Source organism: Lactuca serriola, chromosome 4, assembly GCF_051521515.1.
Source record: "Lactuca serriola cultivar US96UC23 chromosome 4, Lser_US96UC23_V15, whole genome shotgun sequence".
NCBI lineage: Eukaryota > Viridiplantae > Streptophyta > Magnoliopsida > Asterales > Asteraceae > Lactuca > Lactuca serriola.
In genome coordinates, this window is record NC_136411.1 from 176090923 (window position 1) to 176105383 (window position 14461).

General features: G+C 36.7%; 1 protein-coding gene across 2 annotated transcripts; it reads right to left on the minus strand.

The window, feature by feature from the left end:
• Positions 1–3685: 3685 nt before the first annotated feature.
• Positions 3686–12203, minus strand: LOC145102964 (ABC transporter G family member 35-like). 2 transcript variants are annotated; one of them, XM_079040493.1, is made up of 17 exons: positions 11780–12203; positions 9891–10100; positions 9365–9609; positions 9111–9241; positions 8918–9008; positions 8535–8836; positions 7865–8463; positions 7508–7778; positions 6650–6803; positions 6355–6563; positions 5939–6271; positions 5485–5859; positions 5275–5408; positions 4947–5174; positions 4608–4779; positions 4289–4543; positions 3686–4188 (listed from the first exon to the last, which is right to left on the minus strand). In XM_079040493.1, exons 1-17 carry the CDS (start codon positions 12172–12174, stop codon positions 3916–3918), a joined length of 4377 nt encoding a protein of 1458 aa, XP_078896619.1. In that variant the 5' UTR covers positions 12175–12203; the 3' UTR covers positions 3686–3915. The 2 variants fall into 2 exon arrangements, with proteins under 2 accessions (XP_078896619.1, XP_078896618.1); XM_079040492.1 differs by having other exon boundaries at positions 8918–9241.
• Positions 12204–14461: the final 2258 nt, after the last annotated feature.

Sequence of the window (14461 nt, forward strand, 5' to 3'; positions counted from 1 at the left end):
CTCTTCGTCAGCCGGTCGGCAATCACCCAAATTGCATCGACACCCCTCACGGTCATTGAGAATTTGGTGATGAAATCCATAGAAATCTGTTCCCATTTCCACTTGGGAACCTCAAGTGGCTACAACTTGCCATGCGGACGCTAGTGCTCAGCCTTAACCCTTCGGTCTACACATAAATACCACTCTAGGTAATGTATAGTTAGAAGACTCACCTCGGGTGTCTCGGATAATCTCGCACACGAAAACACTGATCTAGCCCCCGCCTAATCACATAAACAATACTCTCAAATAAATAATGGCTCTCAAAGGCTAGATTAAATCCATTCCTACAATCCCACAGAAGGGTAAAAGACCATTTTACCCCTCCCTAACCTAAAAGTCCAAATGTTTACGAAAACCCTAAAAGTCATCGAAAGTCAACAGGAGGCAGTACGCGGCACGTACCATCTCTGTACGTGGAGCATACGCCGACGATCCATAATCGGGGTTTCAACCCCTTACGCTGCGCGTTCTGGGAGTTACGCCCATCGTAAGTCTCAGTTTCAGCCTTTCTTGGATATTGGTCTTAGACGGTTAAGACATAAACTCAAACTCCAGATCTGACTTCTCTAAGACCACTTAATCCATAAAGTCGAGACCTTTAAGCCTTTGCATGGCTGTAAAGGTCCCTAATCACTCTAACACCTTTCCTTCTTCCTCATAAAGTCTAGATCTCATCCATGGCTCAATATTCACATCCAAGATTGGATTTTTATGAACATACAACTCATATTACCCTGAAATATGGCAGATCTAGGCCAATGGAGACCATTTGCTCATAAAGTCTCCACCTTGGGACCAAAAACACTAAAAATTGGTCCAAGAAGCACAAATCACAAATGACAAGGAAAGCTTTGAGCTTTTTACCTCAGAAAGAAGCTCCAACCTCTGTAGAACTCGGATCTACTCTTATCCACCAACTTCTAGCTCCTAAAATGGCCTCCTCTTCTCTTTCACCACCTTGAAATGGCACTTTGAAGCTTAGAACACACACACACACAAGCTAGGAACGAAGGGTGGCTCTCTATTAGGGTTTCACTCTCTGAAATGGTGGCTGAGGATAAGGCCTTAACATTCATTTTATAGTGTACAAGCCACAAATTAGGGTTTGCATCTGGGCCTGCTACGCCCAGCGTAACCCTGGGTATGCCCAGCGTACCTAGGCGAATCCGCGTCCAACTTAAGCGCATGAGTACGTGCATCGTACTCTTCAGTATGCCCAACGTACTCATTTGCCTTAATATTTCTTTTAAGGGTTTAACTTGACAACTTGGAAAAGGAGAAGAGTTTAAGAGACGCACCTGAATTTCGGGATGTTACAATTTTATGTGTTTTTGGTGCTCGAGAAAGAAGAAGGAACTTCTTGAAGAGTCATTGTTTGATTTAGAGCTTTTGGATCCAGTCCTTGTGCACCTAGATCTATCTTCTGCAGGTATAAAGTCTCAACCTTGATGAGTATAAACCTTCCATGCATGATTTTGTAGGCTTTTGGTGAAGTTTGGGACTTAGGGTTTTGATTTGAGTCCATTGGGTTATGCTAAGTCATAAAGTCACGAACTTTATGACTTAAGAAGTCCCTTTGCATCCTTTGATGCTTCGCTCGCTGCTATGTACTTTGATTCACAGGTAGAATCAGCCACTATCTCTTGCTTCGAACTTTTCCATGTAACCGCTCCACCATTAAGGTAAACACCTAGCCATATTGAGAACGAAAGTTGTCTCTGTCTATTTGAAAGTTGGTGTCACTATACCCAGTTACTCCCAACGTATCAATAGTACCAAGTACAAGGATCCAGTCCTTAGTTCTCCGTAGATACTTGAGAATATTCTTAACTGCTATCCAATGAGCTCTACCTCGATTTCCCTGATAACGACTGACCCTGGTCAAAGAAAAGGCCACATTAGGGCGAGTACATGTCATAGCATCCATGATAGATCCAACAACGGAAGCATAAGGAACTCTACTCATTTATGCTATCCCTGCATCGGTACTCGGGCTCTGAGTCTGACTCAGTTTGGTATTACTCTGTATATACAATTCTTCTTTCTTGGAATTTTCTATAATAAAACATTTAGCACTTTTTCCAAGTATCTACTTTGACTAAGTCCAATTAGTATTTTACTCTTGTATCTCAGAATTCTTATCCCTAGAATATAAGTAGTCTTTCCTAGATCCTTCATAGCGAAACACTTTCCAAGCCAAGACTTAACCTCTTACAGCGTTGGAATGTCATTTCCTATAAGAAGTATGTCATCAACATACAATACCAGGAAGGTTATTGTACTCCCACTAGCTTTGACATATACACAAGACTCATCTTCACTTCTAGAGAAGCCAAAATCCTTGACCTTCTCGTCAAATGAGGCTAGGGTTTCGAATTTAGGGTTATAGAGGATGGAGACTGAAGGTAGGAAGGGTTTGGGATGAGTTAAGGTCTTTAAATAGGGTCCAAGACCCTAATATTAGGGTTGTGTCTGATTGACGTACGCCTAACGTACTCCTGGCACACCCAACGTACTAGGAAGAAGCTTCGTGACCAACCTTGCCTAGTACGCCCAACGTACTCCCTGTACACCCATTGAACGAAAAGCCCTAAAATCCTATCAACTCTCCTTTGGATTAAAACCTTCCGAACTTAAATCCTTAATTCACGAAAGGTCTGAAGCATCACTTTTACCATTATACCCTTGGGCTCCAAAGCACAAACTTAACCCTTGGATCACATAATCTATATTACCCACTTCCAATGGGTCTAGATATTTCTTTCCCCAAAGTCTGAAGCCTTAAGATAATTGATTCTCGGGTCACGACTCCAAATTAAGAAATGACTCGAAACAACGTGTTACATCTTTGAAGATCAAGCATTGAATCCATGTTCATCATCAACAATAAGTGTTCATCCTTCTCATTTCTCATCCATGAGAAGCTAAACTCATATGGTGCTCGTAGTCGGGATTAGGTTCTATTTTCCTTTTTTCATATTGTTTTGGATTATGAACACTGTTAGACTTCTTTCTTTTGCATGTTGTTTTAGATTTAGAATGGGATGTTACACTAGGTTAATAATGTTAATTATAATGCAATTACTTGATTGAGTTGAGTTTTGAATCCATTCTACATCACTAAAATATATCCCTAACTTGATTTGAGTTAATGAAGGAGAGAAATTTTTCAAAACCCATAAATCATGGTTTTAGTTATGTTCAACTATGTAAGGCCTTGTAGAAGGCTTTGCAAGGCCTTTCGATGAGGTCATAATTGGGTCAAAAAGTGTTTCAACATGTGTAAAGTTAAGGACTTGGAGATCGGTTGCAAGCCCTTTTATATCAACTACAAGCCCTTATTATTAAGTTTGACATTTCAATTTAGGTCATGTAGTGATGGTTATTGGATTGATTATGCATGTATTGTTGTTGTTTAATCCTCCAAACACTTACTAGAGCTTGTTAGAAGATTAAGGTGAGTTACTCCCAATAATATGTCCCTAAAATTATTTTGTGTTAAGTGATTCTAACAGTTTTGCTTTGTAGGTGCCATGCATACACCGACTTGGAGCCTAGTAGGGTGACAAAACCGGTTGGATGGTTGACAATCAGTCATATTGGTACAATATAAACAAAATTGCCAATGGTTAGTACCTTAATATGGTATAAAATATGTTCTTCATAAATTTCACAAATCTAATAGTTTGTTACCATCCGTGACATTAACCTGTTTTAGGAGGGCATCACACAAAAAGTATAATAGTTTGCTACAATTCAACCGTATAAACTACAACACAATTTACAAATTCAATAGTATAATGTCCATAAGAAACAAGCTTTAGTTCATCTTTCTTACTCTCTTCAAATCCCACATACTCAAGAATGCACTTTCTATCTAATTTGGAAGTTCAAAGTTCTGAGGAAGGTGGCATACAGGAACGCAAAGAACACACAAAAACCAATCAAAACCGCAGCAACGGGACCCATGAAATCCAATTCAAAACCATAGTAGTCTTTAATATACGATGTGAGGAGTGGGCCCTGTTCCATCCCGGGCACCATGATTGTGTCAGTTGAATCATGATACTGAGAAACAATGCATCCGTACACAGTCCATGCCATGGGGCAGATCCAGTAGTACCACACCCACCATCCAGGAATTTTCTAAAATTTCAAGAATTCAAACAATTGGTCATTATTAGCAAACATTAAGTTTTTTTTTAAAAAAAAGCACTTGAGTTGAATCAAAGGGAAGCGGACTTACGGGTTGTGGGATATAAAACCCAGAGAAGATATTAAAAAGTAGGTAGAAACCAGCTGCGGATATGGCTGCGATTTGCTCATTTGGTGTAATGGAAACAGTCATCATTCCATAGTATGTGAAGTAAAGGAACGAGAAGAAGTTGATGAAAAAGAGCCAAAAGAATTTAGCTGCAGTCCATTCGAATGACACCATGGCATACACTATGAGAGTGTAATATGTGGTTTGAAGGAATACATATGGTATCTCCACAAACACCTGTTTAAAGACAAGAAAGGGTAAGTTTGTAATTAAGTAAATATTTGTTTAAAAAATTGCTTACTTGTGCCATGGCATATGGTAATGAGGAGTACATTCCAGCTGCTCTTTCACGATAAAAGACTGTTCTTTCTGTTGCAACAACCGGCTGCACTGTTTGGGAATTGTTTACACCTACAAAAAATACAGCAGCGTACATGGCTCCAATTGTTCTATTTAAATCGGTGCTGCTCGACCTGAAATTTATAAAATCAACAAGTTTTAGAATATTTTATACATCGTTTTACCTAATTGACACGATAAAAAAAAAAAAAAAAAAAAAAAAAAAAAAAAAAAAAAAAAAAAAACCCTTACAATAACGGATGTATTTACACGATTGATTTAAAAAGAAGAAACGACTCACGTTTTTTTGCCGATTTTCCAGAATACAGTCCCGACCATGAGTGCACAAAGCAAAGTGAAGAAGAAACGAACAAGGTTATAATCGGGATTTCGCCAGTAACTCCACCACATCTTCCATAAACAAGAAGTGAATTGTCCCCATATATTTTGAGAATATTGTGTTTCAAAGTGAAGATCTACAGCTCCTGGAGGAGGCACGCTTAACTCCTTCACCAAATCCTTGTTCCTCCTATCATTCATACAAAGTACAAACATTATAATTACAACTCATCGCTGATTTTATATTTCATTATAAATTGTTCATATATCACAGAAACAAAACCCCTTACTGTTGTAAAGACGATGAACTGTAGATTTCAGCAAAGTCAACGCCAAGTCGCATCTCTGCAGCAGCAGAGCTGACTTCCAACATCCATGTTGCTGGATTGTATTTTTCAGGGATTTTTGGAACCCCAGGAACTTCCTAATTATTTATCAAAAAAAAAAAAAACTTATTAATATACAATGAAAGTTATGAAGTATGCATGTGAGATAGATACCTGAAAGTAGTCGATGATGCTTTGAGAATGTCTGCCTAAAGGTCCCGCATAGATAACTTTTCCACCTCTTTTCAACAACAGCAACTCATCAAACGATTCAAAGATATCAATACTAGGCTGATGAATCGTGCAAACAACTGTTCTTCCTGTGTCCACTGTGTTTCTTACAGCCCTCATAACAATGGCAGCTGCTCTTGCATCAAGTCCAGAAGTTGGTTCATCCATGAAAATAATTGAAGGATTTGCAACAAGTTCTACTGCAATTGTTAGCCTCTTTCTTTGTTCTGTTGATAATCCACTAACTCCTGGAAGTCCCACCATTGCATTCTTGATATTGTCTAGTTCAACTAACTCCATCACTTCACGTACAAAACTCTGAAACATAAAAAATTAAACTTCTCATTAATGTAAGTTAGGGTTTAATTTATATGTATGTTGTTAAATGTTAAATTACCATTTTGTCTTCTTTGCTGATTTCTTTTGGGAGACGAAGGAAAGCGGAGTAGATTAAGGATTCATGAACAGTGATTGTGGGAGAGTGGATGTCAGTTTGCTCACAATATCCAGAGATTCTTGCAAATGTTTCTTGTACTTTTGGGAATCCTGATATTCTTGTATCTCCTTCGATATAACCACCTGTTTTTCTTCCAGCTAAAACATCCATTAATGTAGTTTTTCCAGCTCCACTTACTCCCATCAATGCAGTTAAGACTCCAGGCCTAAATGCACCTGTTACATCACTAAGTAAGTGCAACCTGTCTTCTGTTACCCCTTGTTCTCTCATTTCCTGTTTAATTAACAAATAATCATTATAAGAACTTTCAAGTCACAAAAATAACAATTATAAACATTTCAAAGAATTGGACTTACAACAGGCATGTCAACAAAGTAGTTGACATTGTCAAATGACATGGCGTATGGAGTAAAATGAAGCACCATGCCTTTTTTAGCAACACCATTAGCATTAGAAGTGACTTGATTTCTGGCAGCATGATGTGGTGTTTGTTCTTGGTTGGTATCTTGACCTGCCATGGCTGCAGCTTCTTCCTTGGAGATAATTGCTTGTGGCTTTCCAGGGGCTAGTTAGTCAATAAGAGAATCATGAGGGTTAGTTAGTGCAAAATGTAAATATCAGTGGACTGTAGGGGTATTCATGGAAACTTACCTTTTAAATACATGAGAGTAATGGTGAAAAGAATATTGAAGAGAAATGTGAAACCAAGAAGAGCAGCAGCACAAATCCAGTATGTGCTTTCTTTAGTTGGGATGTCAAGAGTCCTTAGTACTGCAAACCCCATGTTGGTTGAACCATCTGAGCTCTGCAAAAAGTGAAGAATATAGAGTTATAAGGGAAAAAAAATTGAATTTTGGAAACCAACTTTCTATATTTTCTCAAAATGAAAATGGAAGTTTTCTTCTTTTGGTACATTTAGGATTCTTGAATATATATATATATATATATATATATATATATATATATATATATATATATATATATATATTTTGCTACTTATACCATTATGACTAGCTATTACAGATTAGTTGTTTTAATGCACATATGGTGTTCACAGTGGTGACCCATAAATATAAACGGTTGCTACTATTCATACACCCCTTTATTTATTGTACACCCTTTGATTTAACAAAAACGTTAAATCAGGAGTACAATGAGTAATTACACCCCTTTAACGTTTTTTGACAAAAACATTAAAGGGGTGCTAATATTCATTCATACGCCTTTTATTTATTGTACACCCCTTGATTTAACAAAAACGTTAAATCAGGGTTACAATGAATAACTACACCCCTTTAATGTTTTTTTGACAAAAACGTTAAAGGGGTGTTACTATTCATACACCCTTTATTTATTGCACACCCCTTGATTTAACAAAAACATTAAATCAGGGAGGTACAATAAGTAATTAGAAGGTATATGTTAGTAATAAGGGTGTATGAATAGAATCATACATATAAATTTACCCTTTTGCAATTCAGGTTTTTCAATTAAAAATTACTGACTTACCGTTTTGCTTGTCCACCTAGGATCAAGAAACTCGTTTATAGCAAATCCTTTGAAGCCATAAGACAAAGGCGAAAGCCAATACGCCCACTCCCACCAGTTTGGAATCTGAGTCTTAGGAAGTATAAAACCACCTAACAGAAATATAAGCAAAAGCACAACAGATCCTCCTGTGTTTGCAATATTCATCGTCTTACAAACCCCAGCAATTAACCTAAACAACCCTGCTGCCACATTCTGGATCAAAAACACCAACAAAAGATGCTTGAAGAATCTGTAATTAATCAACCACATTCCATTAGTAAACTCACATATGACAAAGGTTTAGCTTCAAATCAATAATTGGTTAAATAATCTCACCTGCTAGCATCAGGGGCAAGATCAATACCATAGTAAATAATCCCACACCACATAACACTCTCAAGTATAGAAATAGGAATCCGAAGCAAGAAAGCTGGAAGAGTGAAACACCATGAAGGGTGGAACATGAGGTCCCTTTGTTTGTAAACAACTGGAAGTCTCATGATGATAAGTGACAGGTCAGCAAGCCCATTAAACATGTTTATGAGTAAACTACTCAAAAGTGCCCCTATATAGATAACACCATCTTGTTCGTTTCTGTGGTTCATTGTGGGCCTAAGATACAAAGTCGTGATGATGAATGCTATAAACACGATTTGTATGGATTTGAAAACAAAAACAAAAGCGTTTCTTTTCATTAGTAGCCACTCTTTATCCCATGAGGCTTTAAGGAGCTCCATTTTGGGGACTAAGTATTTTTGGAAGACTAAAGCAGCTTTATGGCTTTCGTTTTTGTCGTATGGAATTGACAACTCGTTTTTCAACTTCTCTCCCACGTGGAAGCTTTTGAATCTCTCAACAAATCCATTCACTGATATGTATTTATATGGTATGTTTTTGTTCACCCAATATTGTTCTTGATCCTTTTTAGATGTCACCTATCACAAACATAAAAAAAATGTTTAGAATATGTAAAATTGTAATCATGTATTGAATTAAAGTTACTTACCTCTTGCAAGAAGTCAGCAGTACCCTTTCTTTCTGGACATACAAATCCACAACTCTCGAAGAATTCTAGAACATTTTCTCGTGGGCCCTGATACACGATCTGGCCCTCGGATAGAAGGATGATGTCATCGAATAGATCGAATGTCTCAGGGGCAGGTTGTAGTAGGGACATTAAGATTGTTGATTCGGTGAGGTGTACAATTTGTTGCAAGCACTTGACTATTTGAAATGTAGTGGAACTGTCTAGACCTGTTGATATCTCGTCCATAAACAGAGTTTTTGCGGGTCCCACAAGCATCTCACCTGAACCCGGGATTTATTTATCCATTCAGCACTTTATCCATACAGTACTTAATGTCAAAAAAATAAAAATTTAAAATTAACCTGTGGTTACACGCTTCTTTTGTCCTCCGGAGATACCTCGTCTCATTTGATCTCCAACAAACGTGTCACGACATATATCTAGGCCCAATATCTGATTTGGTTTTAGAAACATATGAATATTGTTAGTGTTAGTGTTTCTCCTATTTGATTGGGGTGTGGAAAGATTTAGATAATAAAGAGTAATAATACTTACTCTTAAAGTGTAATAAGTAATCAAACTGCTCTCATCTCCTTCAATAGCGGTTGCCTTCATGAAAAGGTCGACTTCTGCTTCTGGGATGATACCTGCTTCCTTTTCTCTTCTTGCAAGCTCCGTTAGCATTTCTGTATTTCATTGTTTAGTTATTAATCAATCAAATCATATATATCTTCTTGTTTCAAGAATTGAAAATGGGAAACAAGAAGATATGGTAAACAATATATGTAACTAAAGGAAAATTAAGTTACCTAAACGAGATCCAACTCCTTGGCATCTTGCTGAGAAATCTAATGTTTCTTTCACAGTCATTTCTCCAGCATGAATATCGTTTTGGCTAATGTAAGCTGCTGTTCTTCGTGGTTCAAATTCATTGAGCTTATGTCCATTGTATGTTATCTCTCCATCAACTTTTAGGTTTTTATCTAGTCTTCCTGCTAGAGCTAACAAAAGCGTTGTCTTACCCGATGATGGTGGACCCAACACAAGTGCCATCCTGTAACATTCACAAAACTTGCATAAATTCCCTTTGCGAAGTGATCACTAAGCATGTTTTATACTTTTATTTCTTGAATTACGTTTTGATACTTGTGAATCATAAGTCGAGATGCTATTCGATAGAATATATATGAATATTTGAAGCTCGTAGATAACTGAATTTCTATTATAGCACAAAGTCATAGCAATTCGATAGAATATAAGGATTCTGAGTTTTTTAATCGAACATTCATTGAAAACCGAAACATCATTTACAATAGGAGTGTGAAAATGTTATACCTTGATGGTTTGATAACTCCGGAGACATTTTTAAGAATGCGCAGTTTAGCTTTCTCAGAGAAATTGATCCCAATAGTAGCGATAAGGGTTTCAACGATATTTCTAGCAGCATTTGTGAGAGTTGGAAGTGCTCTATCTCCGACATGGCAATCAGCTTCTATTGACAAATTTTGAAATCGAACTTCTACTGTTGGAAGGGAGATTCCTACCCTGATTTTAACCAATAAAATGAATGATATGTTAATTTATTAACTTAAATACTTAAGAAATTGACTAATTATATCAATAATTGCGACCTTAAAAGGGTGTCCCCACATTGGGGTAATGTGGGCCCTTACACAATTAGTAGTTTAAAACGAGGGATAATTATGTAAAATTTAACTTAAGCACTTAAGAAATGGACTCACTATATATTAATAACTGTGACCTTAAAAGGGTGTGTGGGCCCCTACAAATATGCAACGTTTTTTGTATGATAGTTGGTTGTTGTAAGCTCGAGTTTTTATTTATGTAAAAATAATTAATAAATTAAGGTAGTTGTAGTTTTTTAAATATATAAAATTAGTTAAAAACTAAAAGCTTCCCACAACTATATAAAATAGCTTTTGGATTTGGATATTTTATTTTAAAGAAATTCGAAAGCTTCTACTATTAAATAAAGATTTTTTTTTCAGGTTTTTATTTCTTAAAAATTTAAAGCTTTCAAAAACTTCCTACCAAACATGCTCTATAATAATTAGATTTGACATTTTGATATTTTTTAGATTTTAGACATAAAGCCAAACTTACATTTCTTAATTAGATTTAACATTTTGGCCATTTGTAGACGAAAACCCAAACTCACTTTTCTTAATTAGATTTCGCATTCTTTTATAATTTTTAGACAAAAAGCCCAACTTGCATTTTTTTAATTAGATTTTACATCTGGACAACTTTAGATTCGAAGCCAAACTTACATTTCTTAATTAGATTTAACATTTTGGCCATTTGTAGACGAAAACCCAAATCCACTTTCCTTAATTAGATATCACATTCTTTTATAAGTTTTAGACAAAAAGCCAAACTTGCATTTTTTTTTTTTAATTAGATTTCACATCTGGACACTTTTCTTTGAAAAAAATATCTTTTTTCTCTCATTACATTCTGTCGACGTCAAATGATGTGTTCGTCATGGTTTCTTTGAAAAAAATATCTTTTTTCTCTCATTACATTTTGTCGATGTCAAATTTTCTTTGTTTCAAAAAAAAAATTCTTTCCCTCTTCAAGAACAGTTTTGGAGTTAGTGAAAATTCTCAAAACTGTTGATAATTTCAAAAATCAATTTCGTTTTAGTTTTTAAGGGGCTTTTTCATAAGAATGAATTTCCATCTTTTTTAAAAAAATTGTAAGTTTGGCGTTTTATCTAAAACGAAGTCAAAATCTTAAACGTGGATTATCGTAAACGTACCTAAAACAATTTGTATAAGTTTTTTTTTGTCCTTATATAGAAAGAAAAAAAAAAACTAAAAGTTTTCATCTAATGGACAAAAACATAGATGGTCGAGTCTGGAGTACATTGAATATATCCATGAATACATAGGCATAAATGAATATTCAAGTACTTTTTATATATTAAAAAATAAATTCACCGATGGACAGCTGTAATTTTAATTTAGAAAAATTATAGATTACACAACAGCCTAAATAATAAGTAGAAGATTTTAAATATCTTTTTTCACAGACAAAAAAAAGAACTTGACGTATCGAATCTTAAAATTTGAGTCAATTACTGAGATTATGCATTAATTAATGCTCTGATATTAATTTGAATACTAGATCTAATATAAAACTAAAAAAAAAAAGCAGAAAATCAGGGGAGTTGACTATTCATGAAAGAGAAGAAAACTTACTTGTGAACTCGATCCCTGAACTTCCTCAAGAACCTTTCGTTATCTTCTTCAGGAAGCATAAAAATCTTGTTGATGAAATTCTGTCGAGCAACTGGATCGAGCTCTCGTACATCCATCAACATCTGATCAGATTGCAGTTCCTGTTGATCCTCCGGAATATAAGACTTGAAGATGGTGGTTCGTAGTCGACTGTAAGTTGGTAGTTTCTCTAAAGCAGCCCATCGCAAGGCCTCTTCGTCTTCCATGGAGTGACGACTGCTCCTTCCGTCGTGACTACCACCTCCAACGCCGGAAAACGCATCTTCCATCCGCAAACTCCCGGCAGCGCTGCTAAAACTTCTGCCTATGCTTCTCGCCACACTCCGGCGAAAACTCGAGTTCCATTCTTCCGCCATTTTTGACTGGAGTTTGTGAAACCCCTTACGTTCCTCTTGTTTATATAAGGTCCCAGGTCCACGGAGTAAACGTTTATAAGATATCGAGTCAATTAGAATTTTGGTGCCTGGGGTTTGGCTTATTGCGATTTTAGTCCAAGTTTTGACTGTTATGATATGACTGATCCCTGTGGTTTTAAAAAGATGCACTAGTGGTCCCTAGGGTATTAAAACTAACGGTTGTTCGATAGTTGTTGACTAAGTAAGATCTGACTGAGTTAGAGGCTGACTGGGTAAGAAGATCTGACTGCATTGCCTCTGATTAAAATCATGTTATTTGATTACGCATCTGACTGAGATAAATGATGAAAATAACCATTTTACCCCTCTGTTTTTTTTTTCTTTTTCTGATGAATAAAATCTATTGGTTTGAGAAAAAAAAGTTATGCGCTTTCTTATATTGGACAAATAATGTAAATAAAAATAGAATTCTATAGCAAACAAATCAAAGTAGAATGCTATAACAAAAAAATCATTAGAATGTTGTAATTAAAATAAATATAAGCACACTGTTATAAATAAATAAATAAATAAACATCAAAAGTTGTTGACAACTGCTAGCTAGTCGACAATACATAATACATGCTCTACCACCATAGAGACAAACACAAAAGTACCAAAGATGAAAGAACCTACTAAAAGTATAGTCAATGGAGTAGCAAAGAACGACGCGAACTCCATCACTTCAAAATGTTCCCGCTATTGACGCATATGCTTCAGCTTATTTACTTCATCACTGTTTCTTGATTGCAATTTCCTTTCAAAGCTCATTCGTTATCTTTACAGTTTCTTATCATATTGGATTCAATTTGATATGGAATCTTGAATACTTCAAGAAATCAAGATTTGTTACCTTTACATGGACATCACTTTTTATGACAACAATTTGATCCATAATTTTGTAGATGATGAATCTCTTTCAACTACTGATGCGATCAATTTGGATCAATCGGCTGGGATGTTAAACCCCCATTTATCTCTGAGAACATGGGTTTGTTTCCAAACCAAAGTTAACATTGAGAATCAATTGTTTAGGGACATCACGTTTCCTTCATTGATGTAACATCCCAAAAATACAGGCCAAAAATTTCATTTTTAATTACGTCATTTTAAAACCAACAGTGAAATAAAACATCTGTAATATTATGTCATGTCAAAACCAAAGTAGAAATAATCAAACATGTTATCATAAAACAATATCAAAGTGTAATCCCAAAGATCTCATGTGCGGAAAACCATAGTGTGATGCGCTGCGATCAAGCCGGCTCCTTCCTTTTGAAAACGAACTACCTGAAACCAAAACTGAAAACCGTAAGCACAAAGCTTAGTGAGTTCCCCCATCATACCACATACCACACAATCACATAACATATATACTGCCAGGCATTTCTGGGGTGCCCGACCTACCCGGTACGGCCTTTCTGGGGTGCCGACCTACCCATGCGGCCATTCTGGGGTGCCGTCCTACCCATGTCAAGCCATTCTGGGGTGCTGACTACCCATGTCAAGCCATTCTAGGGTGCTGACTACCCTTCGGTCCTAACGACCGAACCTCGGGGACTATTTCACCCCCTACTACTACTATTATCACATATCATAACATAACATATTGTCAGACATATCCGGGGTGTCTGAACTACCCTTCGGTCCTAACAACCGAACTCGGGGACTACTCCCCTCCTACTACCTCAAACTCATATAACAGGTCATGCTAGCATATAAACATAACATCACATACTGTCAGACGTATCTGGGGTGTCTGACTACCCTCCGGTCCTAACAACCGAACTCTACTACTATCACATATAACATATCATGCTAGCATATAACATATCAGGTAGTAGCAAACCTAGATGATATCACAGAGACAGTCATCTATCATACGTCTCCTACTGGTGGGCTGGCATTGTGGCCTTAGACCCACCGCTACTGGAAGGTAACTCACCTCACATTGCTGAAGTCCCGAAGACACAATCCCACACTTGCTGAAGTCCCGCAGACTCGACCCCATCTGCTGGCTGACAGATTCCCGAACTGTCAACACCAAAATAACACCCAATTAATAATTGGGTCCCAATACATAACCATACGTATATTCTTTTGGTAATTACTACATTACCCCTGGCTTGGCTTATTCAAGCCCAATGCCCAATCCATAGGCCCAAAGTCAACTAGGAAATCAAAGCCCAACACATGGCCCAATTTTCCAAATTGGGCCTAGGCCTATACATGGTCTCATTCTGAGGCC